The 14582-nt window shown below is 39.1% G+C and overlaps 1 protein-coding gene across 1 annotated transcript in view; it reads right to left on the minus strand.

Moving 5' to 3' along the window:
- LOC117411213 (kinesin-like protein KIF6) overlaps positions 1–14582 on the minus strand; it is a 133478-nt gene that overhangs the window by 108345 nt on the left and 10551 nt on the right. Inside the window, exons 3-6 of the mRNA XM_059025959.1 lie at positions 13424–13527; positions 13218–13292; positions 4894–5012; positions 4398–4536 (exon numbers count right to left, since the gene is read on the minus strand). Of these exons, the coding sequence (XP_058881942.1) occupies positions 4398–4536; positions 4894–5012; positions 13218–13292; positions 13424–13527 (437 nt within the window). The remainder of the gene's footprint in view (positions 1–4397; positions 4537–4893; positions 5013–13217; positions 13293–13423; positions 13528–14582) is intronic.

Here is a 14582-nt window from a genome sequence, read left to right on the forward strand (position 1 = left end):
TTCAGGAAGGGCTGGTCAAAAGTTGTTTCATGTTTTATACCATTAAAATGGTCTCATTCCTCTAAGAAATTATGTCTTTGCCTTTGTGCTTGCTTCTAAATATATAATAAAATTAAATTACTTAAAACAATAATGTAACGGCTTCCGAGTGGCGCATCCAGTAAAGGCGCTCCACGTGAGTGCAGGATGCGCTCTATAGCCTGCAAGTCGCGAGTTCGAATCCAGGCTATTCCTTTGCCGATCGAGGACGGGAGCTCCCAAGGGGCGGCGCACAATTGGCCGAGCGTCGCCCGGGGGGAGGGAGGGTTAGGTCGGTCAGGTTGTCCTGGGCTCACCGCGCACTAGCGACCCCTGTAGTCTGGCCAGGCACCTGCGTTTGTCCTCCGTCGCTGTAGCTCTTGGGTGGCTGCATGGTGAGTCTGCAGTGTGAAAAAAAGCGGTCGGCTTGACGTTCATCTTCGCCCTCCCGAGTCAGTGCAGGGGTGGTAGCAGTGAGCCGACCGTAACAAATAATTAGCCATTCCAAATTGGGAGAAAATAATAAAAATAATTGGCAACGACTAAATTTTAAAAGAAAAAAAAACAAAAAAAAAAACAAAAAACAATAATGTAACTACTGTGACTGCAACCAAGTAATTTCTTCTTATTTTACAATATGTAACACGTTAAAGTAAAAAAAATATCCCAGGAATAAAGAATACGTTGTGTAGGCCTTAGTGAATTAACTACAAAACAAATAGCTGTTCAAGTTAAACGTTGTTTTGTTTATTCCGGAAATAAATACTACATAAATTTGACACCACATTTTTTTTTTTTTTCATTCCTTGCCATTGTCGTTTCTTCACAGTAAACAGTGGCCATAGACATGTTTTCATAACGTAATAACATGATGTTTACTTGTGGCTTTTTGTAGCTGAACAAGCAAATGAAAATTGAAATGTAACTTTAAATACTTCAATAATGTGGAAATGGCCTTGTAAAACGAAGGGGGGGACCGTTTTGGTTCTCGTTTATTACATTCCACATAACAGATCTATATAAAAATCACTGCACAACATTTCCAGCAAGTTAGGCACGTTTAAGCGAGGCATTTCAAAATATCTACTTGTCTTTTTTTTCTGTCCCATGCGATTCTGACCCGCTCTAAAGCAACACAACGCTTTTTTGTCCCAGATGGCCTTCCATAGAGATCACTATGCATGCGCACGCATAATCTGATTTGTTTACTTTTTGCTGTCTAAAACTTTTAAATAGAGGCTCAAGAGCTGCTGTGTCGATCCTGTGTTTTTTTATACTTATATATTAATCTCAAATATCACACAGAGCTCTTTTTCATTTGCCATTTTTTAAACTGTCGTGCAACTTCTGGTGAGGCGGTAAATAAGTGCAAGGTATTTTTGTCATTTCTAGCAAATACAAATATCTGATTTTTGTATCCAAATACATGCCAAAAATATTTGTTCTAAATATTAGTATATTTTTTCCAGCACTATTTTAAACATGTAATGTCTGTTTAGTTTACTATTAAAACTTAAAAAAAGAATCCACAAAGTATAAAGGAGCAAGTCTGTATTATCTATGTTCTATTTGTTTTTGTATTGCGTTGCAATCGCATATGGACTCAATGGTATTTACTTTCTTACTTTCCAAAATGCTTGAGCATTTTTTTTGTGTGTGTGTATCAAAATATGTATAGTAATAACTCGATAGTACTTGCACACTTAAGTTGTACCTTCTTTCCTTTGCTGTCTTCCACAACTAAATCCCTATGGTCACGGGCACATTCTTAGGGGTTTTTTGTGTGGAGGCATTTTTGTACATTTCGCCACAATTCTGTTTTAAATCCTCAGTATTTTAAATGTAATACAGCTTGAAATCCCACTAACAAGCCTCCATCCTGACCCTCGTTTTAAATCTCTCAAGTGGAGTCTCCAATAGAAATGTAGGAATGTGCTGTCACTTAGTAGTTGGGGCGGGTTTAAAGTATTGAGAGCAAATCAATGATAGATGCAAGTCAGGAAGGCGGGACATTGCACAGCAGTGCTGGGACATGTATTTATTATTATTTTTGTAGTAGGTTTTATTCTTTAATGGGAAAAGGGTAAAGTCAACGTGAATTGATTAACCATTTCCACAGTTTTTCCGGTGTTTTCCAGTGTTTATTGGCTAGCCACCGATTTCATTTTTTTGTATCGGGGGTGTTTTATCGGGTTTTATCGGTTGAAACCAAAAATCAGAAGCCCTAATTATAGGCTAGCCTTGTATAAAGCAATCCACATCTGCCAGTGATGTAACAAGTACTGTATGTGAATTTTAAATAATTTCAAAACTTCATCAAAATGTTGGTTATTTAACTTATTTAGTTTATTTTAGTATTTAGATGTGTAGCCTTGCACAGAGCAAATCTATACACTATTATTTTATTCACATTTGCCATGCCAGCACTACTTCAGCCTCTACAAAGCACCTACCTGGATGAGCTTGAATACCCAAATGAATACTCTGAGGCTGATGTGTAGAATGCAAATTGCCATCCTTGTTTATCAAGGCAAAGTTCAATGAAGAGTTGTGGTTTCAAATGAAAAAGAATAGCAATTATAAACTTTAGTACAAGTCTGGGAATTCTTTTCTGCCATTTGTAACTTCCACTGGGTCCAAAATCTTTTAATTTCATTCATTTCCAAGATAGTGTGTCTGTTATTCTAACTGAAGCAAAAGATTTTATCTGAATGATCCAGTGGTCAACTGCTTGTTAGTTTTATGTTTTAAACTTTCAACACTAGCCAATCAGAGGCAGAGAAGCCTGGGAGTACTGCCGCCCCACCTCTCCCCTCCTAAAATAGTGACGGTGAGGGGTATATAGGAGCTGCTAAAATACATTTAAAAAGAAAGAAAGAAACCACTGGCAACTTGTGAGCAAAATATTTACTGTTTTAAATTAAACTAAATTAGATTTGAGCTCAGGAGAGCATTGCACATGATGGAAAAAAAGCAATAGTTTTGAGAGCAGCAGTTTGGGTCTGTGATCTTCAAACCAGGTTTCCACTTGTGATGGAGGTCTGTAGCTATAGGCAACAGCAACTTTGCTTTAACAAAACCCTGTACTATGTAACTGAGCTTACTCAAGTTTACCATGGTTTCCCCATGTATTTTAACCCATTAAGTGCCACTGTCCTCATAGGACAAGCTACTGTGTAATTTTTTGGACCATTATTAACTGGCAGCAACCTGTTTTTTAAATGTTCTCTTTAACTCTTTTGTTATCATAACTTTCTCTAATTTTGTTAACCACAAAATTTAAGTCGAAATGTAATGTATCAAATTACATAAATACAGCTTGTTTTCAAAGAAAAAAATATTTGGTACTTAATGGGTTAATATGCTCCACCATTCCTCTATGGGCTTCAATGTTTGCTATTCTTTCACTGTGCTTTAATTCACTTTACTATGCTTTTACTATGGTAAACTTTTATGAAGGTTGTATATCAACACTAATTACTGTTTAAAACTAGTTGCAAAATTATTATAATTAGAATTCATGGTGAATGATAATTATCCTGTAAATTCTGTTTTAGAGTCTTATTATACACTGTGGTGGTGCAAGACCATAAGATTAGGCAGTGGCGAGAGACCGTATATTACATTGCCGTATAATAAGGTTGATGATAAAACGACTAACCTCAATTTTTTAAAACAGACCCTTCCACCAGTACATGAACACAAACGGTGTCAATACCAAAACAAACAACAATGGCCTGCAGATTAAAACCTTTATTCACAGAAGATTGAGACATTTGTGGAAGAGAAGAATAACACAAGTACTCTTAAAAAACAACAAGCAAAATCAATTTAGTAAGTAATTACCTCAGTCACAAGCCCTCTGTAGGATGTTAGGCAGTTTTACAGAGGGAGTGGTGATTGTATGGAATGGTTGATACATAGTTGATACTGAATGATTGATATACTTTAAGAATTGACTTGTTATCAATCAGTTACTGGGAACCGGACGAGCATTAATGGGCTGAATGGCCTCCACCCGTCCATACATGTTGTTTTGAGTGTGTTAGCACAATCCAATATGAGCAGAGCTAGGCCAAAGAGACAGCTACCAATCCACCAAAAAAACTGCCTTAAAGAAAAACTAAAAATTAGATCACACTACAGTATGAAGCAGGCGCCTAAGTGACAAACATGGCAATTTATGTAATTTGTAGGGTATTTGAAGGTCTCTAAGCTCTAGGAACAGAGAAACCAATACAGCCACCCACACAGCCTACAGGATGAGACTTACTACTTTCAATTAAGTCTAATTACATTTAAGGTTTGTCAGGGTGGTAACGTGGTAAATATTTTAAAAAGCGAGAAAGGAAGGTTTTGCCATTTTCAAATGAACTCACGGCAAATCCTCCAGCCTGGAAGCCTCATGTCTTGGATCCAGGAGATCGTACCCACATAAGTTATAGATCTCCAAGTAAGAAATATGGGTTGTGTAGACTTTAGTGCTGTCCTGTTCCAAGAGAAGGAGCGAGAAACAAATAACTTAGTCATTTCAGCTCACTGCTTTTATCATCAACTCATTATACTGCAGCCTCCCTGTAAGAAATTAAACTAATTTACTGAATAAGTGTCTTCCTGCTTGCCATCTACTTTCTCATGTATCTAGGAGCTCACACATGTCTTAATGTAAAAACATTGAAAGTAGTTGTTCATGTATTTAAATAATTATAATAAAAAACATTCCTGAGATAAAGCCAAAGTCGGCAAATTATATTCAAGAAAGCACGTACCCAACTACAAAGCCTTAAACCAAATGAATGAGTGGTACTCAATATACAGCTAAAAATATGACATACCTGTTGATGGGCCAAATGGCCTCCTCTCGTTTGTGGTGTGGTGTGTGGGGGGTCATGCCTCTGTCGCTGTACCGCTCTGCTCCCCCTGTGATAGTGAAGGTCTTCCCACTGGCCGTCTGCCCATACGCAAAGATAGTGCCATTGCACCCAGACAGGACACTGAAGACAAAAAACACAGGCCCCGCTTAAACAGCAAACCTAGGCAACCTTGTTGATAGAAAGCAGTTTTTGACACCTGAACATAACCATGGGGTCTAGGTCGATACAGTGGCCTGGATGCAGCACATTGCAAAAACTCTAGCAAGAGGCAACAGACAGTTAAAACTGGAGCGCAAGGTTTGACAAAATAGCTTTCAAACCCGGATTTGTTTCACTTTTAAATAGCTGTAATACCAGCCAGTTACCCATATTTACATCTACATGTTAGTCGACTGAACATTAATCAAATACTTATTTCCAGTTTATTTTATTTTGCCTGACAGTTATTTGCACTGCTATACAGCACATTTGTCAGAGGAAACTACAATTAATAGTATGTACTTTAAAAATAAAAAAAAGTGATTTGCTGTGAATAGGATGATTCTGTCGTAGGAGGTATGACAGGGATGGGCTTGTGGGTGACGTCAGACCACAAAATGATGGCTACAACAGGCAGTACTGCAAGGTATGAAGCGCTGCTGCGTGCGTTTATTACAAAAATAAACGACTTAAACAAAATAGAAACACTTCACAAAAAAAAAACGGCAAGGTGTCCAAAATAAACAGACAATAATTAAACAGAGAACCAAACAAGTATCGTGCTGGTTTTGACCCAGCGCACGTAGCAATTGTTTTAAATCCTTTATCTTACTATCACTTTCTCACCGCTCTCTTGTTTCTACTCTCCACTCCCATCAATCTTTCTGGATCAGCTGCTTCACATTTATATATGTGACCACATGAGTTTAGCTGTAAAACAACAATAACAAAACATTGTGTTAAGCAAAACAGACCATTTAAATAATAATACAGCAAAATAATACATAATACGCACAGGGGCAGGGTGTATCCCACCACAGGAGGTAAGGCTAAAAAAGATCAGAACGCAGGAATCAGGGTTGTCCAAACATATAACCGCTATAGGGGTGCTGCAGTCATTCATTGAATCTCAGGGCTGTAATTTCCTTAAAGGTTAACATGTTTACACATCCTGTTATTGTGTTTACTGTCTGCATTCCATCATATTAAAAAAGAACTTGGATAAAGACACTCATTTACTGTAAATATTGATACATCCTTTTGTCTCACCCTCGAAGGAAAAACTGGGACAAAGCTAAATAGACTCTGGCAGGGCAGAAGCCCTGCTGCTGTAAATTGTGTGTGGTGGGGAATGTAAGGTTGGCAGGGATGGGGTTAAATCCATCACAGCAATAATTGATTGATGCTAATTGGGGAGTGGCCACATGTATTTAAGGAAGGAAAAATCCTTCCTCTGGGAGAGGAGTTTGTGGGTGAGTGTTTGTGTTGTGAGTTTTGTATTGTTTTGTATCTGTAGTAAAAGCTAATATCCAGCATACAAGTGATTTATTCTTTTGTTTGAACCCTTTATTTTGGCCCTCGTGCCAGTTTATTTTGTTCCTGTTTTTGTGTTTTATTAATAAGCGTCTGCACCAGCACTTAAACTGCAGCTTTCTGTCTCTGGGGCTCTTTCCTGACGGTAACAGCTTGGGCCGTGACGCTACCCTGTTACAGACTCATTTGGGATTTTCTTGTAAAAGTTAAAAATAAATCTAAAACTTCCTGCACATGTTTTCTTCTCTATTTCATGACAGTCTTCATGTCCTCATACCCCAAGCATTCTATTCATTTGGACAGAACAGAAGTTGGAACTGACGCATGTTTTCATGTGGATTCCATTGTTACTTAGAGGGTTTTGGGCAATAGCGTAATTGCTGTGATGAATGAACAAAATATTTGTATTGCATACATAATTTTTTATGTTTTTGCTAGCTAACAAGAGACATTTTTGTTCTTTCCGTACTGTATTTATTATGAACCATGAACCACAAATCAGGTTCAAAACTTTGACAGAATGACCATGGGTGCAGTTCACAGACCGTACAGGGATGACTATTGAAATCCATGGGTTACCTGGTTTGAAACTGATTACACATAAGCAAGGTGGTGTAGATGTGGGGTTACAACTGAGGACTGGGAAACAAGAGACCAAAAGGACTCGTCAAAACTACTGTATGTAAGCAATAAATTAAAATAGATAACTCATTAAGCAAATTAAAATACATATAGCCCTCAGTTTCTGCTCATTGCTCGAAGTAGTCTGTATGGCTGTCGCCCCTGCAAACACAGACAGATCTAAAGTTTTCTGACAAACAGCCAGTTCTGAACTTTCTTGGAAACTTTGCAGTCATTCATAACCTCCCCCCCCCCCCCCCCCCAAAATAAAACCACAAAAATAATTTTAATTGAAAACAAACTTTTTATATAAACATTGCTGTGCAAAAGTCTTAGACATGTTGCATTTTTTTTACTGTGATGCATTATGAGCATCAGCAATTTACTCAAAGCCTCCACTAGTGTTTTCTACTATTACAACAACCTTGACATAAAGAAGGAAAAACATTGAGTGAAATAGCTTGCATCACTTGATTTTCAAGGTGTGGTATCTGAAGCATAATCAACAACTAGAGAAACATCATCTCAAACTGACAAACCCAGGACTGGAAGACCCAAAAAGCTGTCTAACAAGGATGAGCAATACTTGAAGATAATATCCTTAAGGAGAAAGAAGACAAGCATTGAATTGACAACAGAACTGGCAGAAGGCACAGGTGTTGTTGTCCATCCATCATCAGTCCAAAGCACCTTTGACCCTTGATTCGCAGCAAATTTTAGAAGCTATACTGAGATATGGCTGGTTAGTATTAGATTACTATTATTATTATAGGAGAATCCTTTGTCCTGACTACATTTACACTCTGAAAAAGGGCACACTTTGTCATAAATTATTGAATGTATCATAATCTTGGGGCATGTGCCTGTCTGTCACATTTCTGTTTTTACATATTTGGTGAGCACTTCCCTAATGAAACTTGAAAATGACATTCTTTAGAACAAGTTATGGAGAGTATCAGTGTTGGTGTATGGAGCATCTGTCCATCTGTCAAAATTTCATTTTTTCAATGAGCACACAGTGGATGTAAGTCAAGGTGATCAGCTTTTTCAAGTTACCAGTAGCTCGAATTTGGTATTTAGCCATGGTGTGGGATGCATGTCTCTACATGTTGCTAAGAGGAGGAAGAGCCAAAAGAGGGAATCAGGTATTTACATGACAGTCAAGTTCAGCAGACCAGAGGAAATTCCTCACTGCAAATAACTCCACTTTGCCATCCCATTTATCAGCAGATAAATAACTCTCATTAACAGACTTTCCAAGGTCCTGTCACACACAGAGGGGGGTTTCTGTGCCTCCTAGTAAAATCTTGCTGCAGTCCGAATGCCAGACACCTTAATTAGTTTTCATTGTGATTAATTCAGCATTGTTTCCACTGCAAGTTTGTAAATTAGATGCGTCAGCAAATGGAGCTACCCCCCCCCCCACCTCCATTTATCCCAGTTATCAAACACATTCACAGACTCAAGTGTGCTTATTTTCAGCTAATTTGTGGGGGCTGGAGTCTGGAAACAAAATCTGTTAACATTTGGACGGGAGAAGAGACCTTTTCCCTTCCGCACAAGAGGCATTTTTTTATGTGTTTACTTGTTACATATGGAGCGGAATACTTAGCTCAACAACATACCGAGACCATTTGTTATAGCATGGAAGTGTGGAACTGATAATAACATGACATGATAATTTACAAACAAAATGCTGAATTAGGCAACAACTAAAAACAGCCACACTAAACATAAAAGCACTTGCCAACACAGCTGGAAGTGCTAGATTCATGCACAAATATTGTTCCCAGCCTTTCAAAACATCTGTTTCTGATACATGTCAATGTTCCACTATCACCAACCCCTCCCTCTCTCCCTGCTACCTAGCACCTAATGTCAAAACAGGTGAGCTGAGATGCAGTAGACCTTTGGATTTAGAAGTGAAGACTTCTAAAAGGGAAAATGCTAAAGAAAAAAGATGCTCTATTAGTGATTAAACATCTAACATGTTTAATGAGCACACACATCATAAGAGTTTACCACAGTAGTTCTTCTATGCTTTTCATGGCTATACTATACTATGCATTTACTATGGTTTACAATATTTTTTAATTTGCTTAACTATAGGCCTACCTCTTTACAGTGCTACGTTTTACCATGCTTTCATTATGCTTTCCTCCACTGTGGGAATACAGTGAATACAGAAGCAGCATGTAGTCTTTTTTCCCCGTTTGTAGCCAAAAAGGTTGGACAGCTCTCGTAACATTTTGCCCGAGTATAAGGACCATCTGTATGTGGAAAGGAAAAGAGGGCGGCAGCTGGAGATTATCAGGAAGGGACTACTTTTTACCATCTATAATTTCAGAATATTGCTTTTTATGTGTAATATCCTAGTATGTGTGTTCATCTCCCTTGCTGTTTTCACTTAGATCCTAATTTACCATACTTTTTGACTGTTGCTTTTTTAACCACTTCATTAGCTGAATTTCTGAAGTGAGATTTTTTTTTTTTTTAAGAAATGACCACTAGGGGTGTGCAATTGCAATATGTAGCCCATCTGCAGCTGGGGCAATGAATTGTGACTAATACCTGTGGGGATCGTAATATATTGTAGGTTGTAGTGTCAGATTGGGTCACAATATCATTCTGTTTATGAAATTAACAGAATTGGAATATACAGAGGGGGTTCCTAAGCCATTCTCTGTGTTTTGTCACGAAATCCGCGGGTTCAGATTCCTTTACGTACTCTTTTTATTTGCTCAGCACACACTCTTATCTCAGTGGAGTTGTTAGGAGGACAGAGATATTATTACTCCTAGTGGGGTATTGTTCGTGCACTGGACCCGCAATATATCCAGATGACTAATATAGTACTCAAGAAATTGACAGACTCATGTATCTAAAGTGTTTTTTTTACGAATCAGAGTATGATCAGTACTCCTTCGGTTTATTAACAGTTAAATATTGGATTGAGTAGCTACAGGCTACTTCATATCCCCAGCTGACAGACGTTCTGGGCAGTCCAGTGTCTTAACAGATATTAACGTTAACACTTTAATACATCTTTATGTATTCGTGCAGCATGCAGGCCTAGCCACGACCACGACACTAAAAACACCCAGTAGCCTCTTTCAGCACATTCAGCAAATGTTCTCCTATTTTCTAAACATAGCGTGAGTCCCTTATAGCAATACATGCAATACATGTGCGATAAAATGATAATTGATTAATGCTTACCCTTTAATATAAATCGTAAAAGGATATGACTGTCTTCACCAGGCAAATGAAACTGAGTTCAATCAGTTCAATTGTGTTTTGGTTTGCAGAAGATGGACCACCTTACCCTGTCTGGGATGAGTGTGGTAGCCCATTGTAATTACTGTGGAGTTTTATAGGTTTTTCATCCCATTGGAATACATGGGATGTCTCAATTAAATCCAATCATTAATCAGGTGAGACAGTTCTTATCCATTTTACAAATAATAGTTTTCAAAAGATCCGGACTAACTTTTCAGAATTAATAGGTGTCATGTACTCAAATAAATTCAAACCAACTCTATGATCTCATTCCTTGTTTTTCTTCGAGCCCCTCCTTTATCTGAAAAGAAAGCCACCTACTGGTGGTACAAGGATACTCTCTCTTTATCCTTACTTCAAAAACCTCTAATACTTTATTTTTATTCAAAGTTCATTCCATATTTGAAATTGCTTAGTCCATATCCAGCATATCCCCACGTTCCCAGCAGGATTCAACTTCTGTACCAGGTTTCGCTCTAGTTGTTTCCACAAGAAGTCCCTTGATCCAATGTTTCTCCAGCACAGGTGTGGATCTCCATGGTCTGATTTCATTCCTATAAGATACTTAGACACGTTTAGCTGTACATATTATTTCTATGTATTTCCTTTTGTTCATACAGGGTCATTTTGCAAGATATGCGCCCCATCCAGAATACTAAAGGAGGTCAAAACTCACTGTTATTCATATTTTTAGGCACTCAGTTGTTGCTTTGCCATACATCATCAGTTGGCAGACTTAACATAACCGAATCTGAATCAGTTGATGAACCGTGCACTGTAGCTTACTGAGATCCTCCATGCAATGGAGTCCAATGTTTTACTACACGGAATAACTAGTTCAGCGTCACCTGCGACAGTCTGCTTGGTTTCTTGTCACAAACTCCCCGACTGACAAATAATGCCTTTAAAAAGAGTCGTAAACTAAAATACTGGACAAGTGGTTTATCTTCACCATCATTGAATACATCCTGTGGCGCCAGGGGTGTCTTCCAAGAGGGTACAAACCAGACGGGTTTGAATGGTTTTGACACCTCGGACAGAAAACAGTCCACCTTATAAATACAGATGACAGGGGCAAAACAACAGACCAATTGAGAAGACTAGGCCATCTCGGAACGAGAACAGCCAATGGGAAAACACTCCACATGGACTCGGGCACAGCCCCAAATAAACAAACTATCCAATCACCGGGGTGAAGAGAGTAGAAAAGGACAAGTGCGACTTTCAATCGGGGCTCCCTGACACGCAGAACAATGCTATGAACTTTGACAATTTGAAGACCCGCAGCCTGCGATCGGCTTGAACAGAGATACCGTTTTCGGAAACTCTGATAAGGGATAACAACCCCAGTGTTTGCCTTGGTATGGGAGTCCGCCACGTAAGACGTCTAAAATCCTAAAAGTACTTGGAATCAAATCTCTAACTTATCCCCGATTGATCACCGGAGGAAGATAGTTAGACATATTATTTGAAGTCGACAGAGATTGAAATATAATCAGTCTGTTATTAAGCTAGCAATGCCGGAGTCTGTGGTGGAATATCCCAGATATACTCGGAAGAAGAGTGCACATCGTGTGGAGGATTTGCTCTTTCAGTGGAATACCTAAATAGTTCATGACTGTTGTTTTTGCAAAAGCATTTATTTTGTTCCCTGGTGTGGAGACACAAGGCAAGGAAGACAGACCCCCAGAACCTGGATTTTCCTTGCCTGCAGGAGAGCCTTTGAGCGCCTGTTTTGATGACATACGGACCAGCTGGAAGAGGCAGCGAAAGTCTGTTAAGTATTCAGCACATAATGTTTTTACCCTCTTATGAACTCGAGAATAACTAGCCAACCTTAAAGCAAAATTAACGTTTTGTTTGAGGTAGAATGTAAGAAATGTATTATTGCTTTCAATTCATGCTTTGAGTTAATGAACACTATAGTAACTGTTTTGTTGTATTTGATTCATACAAATTGATGTGGTTTTTACAAGTCAATTATCATTGTGCGTTTCAAGCTTGAATCCAAATTAGATGTCTTGATATTAGATCATTCTCGTAAGGCTGTCTGGATGCAAACAGCGTCTTTATCTCGCAAGAGTGAGAATTTCCTTCTGAACCAAAACATCTATATGAGACTGATTTAAAAATGCTCTGATTATCAAATATTAACGAAAGTAAATTTGTTAGTGTTACTAACGATACTCCTGTTAAGACTATCCTTCATCTTAAGTAACTATCAGGAATGTGGTTGTAACCTTTCAGGAAATCGCCCATAGATTGCTCTGGATCGCTAATCAGCTATCGGGAGTGGGGTGTCGTTGTTTTCATTTTCCTTTCTATAATGTTTAGTTTAGTCAATTCTTCCTTTTTTTTTTTTTAAATTTAGTCGCCAATTAGTTTTTATTATTTTCTCCCCAATTTGAAATGCCCAATTATTTTTAGGCTCAGCTCACCGCTACCACCGCTGCGCTCGGGAGGGGCGAAGATGAACACACGCTGTCCTCCGAAGCGTGTGCCATTTGCCGCCCACTTCTTTACACTCTGCAGACTAACCATGCAGCCGCCTCAGAGCTACAGCGTTGGAGGACAACGCAGCTCTGGGCAGCTTACAGGCAAGCCCGCAGGCGCCCGGCCAGACTACAGGGGTCGCTGGTGCGCGGTGAGCCGAGGACACCCTGGCCGACCTAACCCTCCCTCCCTCCGGACGATGCTCGGCCAATTGAGCGCCGCCCCCTGGGAGCTCCCGTCTGTGGTCGGCTATGGAATAGCCTGGACTCGAACTCGCGATGTCCAGGCTATAGAGCGCATCCTGCACTCTAGCGAGTGCTTTTACTGGATGCGCCACTCGGGAGCCCACCATTCAGCATATTTTAATGCAAACAGCAGCTGATTACAGAAGCTCCTTAAGACCCAACAAGGAACACATACCTGTCGGCCATCGGCGTTGCAATATTTTCAAAAGACGTCCTCCTGTTTGGCTCCTGATCAAAGACCTTATGAAACCTGTCAAAGCCAGGAAAGAGATATCAGCATTCATTTGTCATCCCTTTAGGAACATAGATTCATAATAAATTAAGTTTGCAATATTGCAAAGAGCCCAAATTGGGTCTGCAGAACACTGGGCAGATATTCACTTGAACCTGTAGGTCTCGTTCTTGTTATTGACAAAGCCGTCCACTAAGTCATGAGGGATGAGGAACTCCAAGTTAGTGCTGCTATGCTCCTCATCGTCCACCGACAACAAGAGTAAAACCAGAGTTACAGAAGAGTGTGAACACGAAGACAACTAGCTGCAAGACAAAAGGGTCATGAGAGCAAAGTACAAAAGCTGTTACAATGTTCATAGCCAACGCAGTAGGCTTTCCCTACAGGATAACTGGACAATACTGTAAAACATTCGTTTCATGTTTATTAAATATCTGCAAAACAAAATTACCATACTTGCTACATTGAATTTACAGTATATACAGAATGTGTAGATTTTATATCCGCAAACATATGTTGCCATAGTGGGACATCTGCAAAATTACAGTAAGTTGCTGGTTATACTGTATGTAACGAGTTGTGTTGCATGGTGCACTGCCATAATGGATTCTGACCCTTGCCAATAAGACAAGGTTAAAAGCGTTTTAACAGCTTGTACAGTGGTTAAAGGAGTGCTAACCACGTTTCTAAATCTTACCTCTGATTAGCACTGACAATACTTTGACACCTTTTTATTTGGCTGTCAAGATCTTTTGGTTCATTGATTGTATTTTATATTTAAATCTGGAATAAGTACATATTTCAAAGACAACGTTATAGCCTTATTTGCTCAAATCAACAATTGGGCCGATGGTTCAATCCAGAGAAGCTTGGATGGAAGCGTCTGTAACAAGCTGCTTCTGGGGTATTGATACCCCATATTGTTTACTTGCGCCTGTTACCCAGGTCAACCCTGCTTTATCAAACGCAGTGTGAAATTGCGTACCCAACCCGCATGACACCGGGTCTTGACCCGGGTAGGTTCCAACCCAGGTAGAGCATGCCAGTGTGAAAAGGGCTTAGGTCTATCAAAACTGCAGTATACTGTAGTTAGGGTCCTGCGTTTTACACAACCTGTTTTTTTTTCAATTGTAATTCAACTGCTTTCCCCTAGATGTCCCTGCAGCCACTCCAGTTATAGTAATCAAATTCACAATTCAACACATATCACTCTTTGACTAATAAGAAAAATAAAAGCTAATTATGATGAGTATAAATGGTAATTGAATAAATTGATGCGTTAAAAGAAAAATCGAGAGACCTAAACAT

This window comes from Acipenser ruthenus, chromosome 6 (genome assembly GCF_902713425.1).
Source record: "Acipenser ruthenus chromosome 6, fAciRut3.2 maternal haplotype, whole genome shotgun sequence".
Lineage (NCBI taxonomy): Eukaryota > Metazoa > Chordata > Actinopteri > Acipenseriformes > Acipenseridae > Acipenser > Acipenser ruthenus.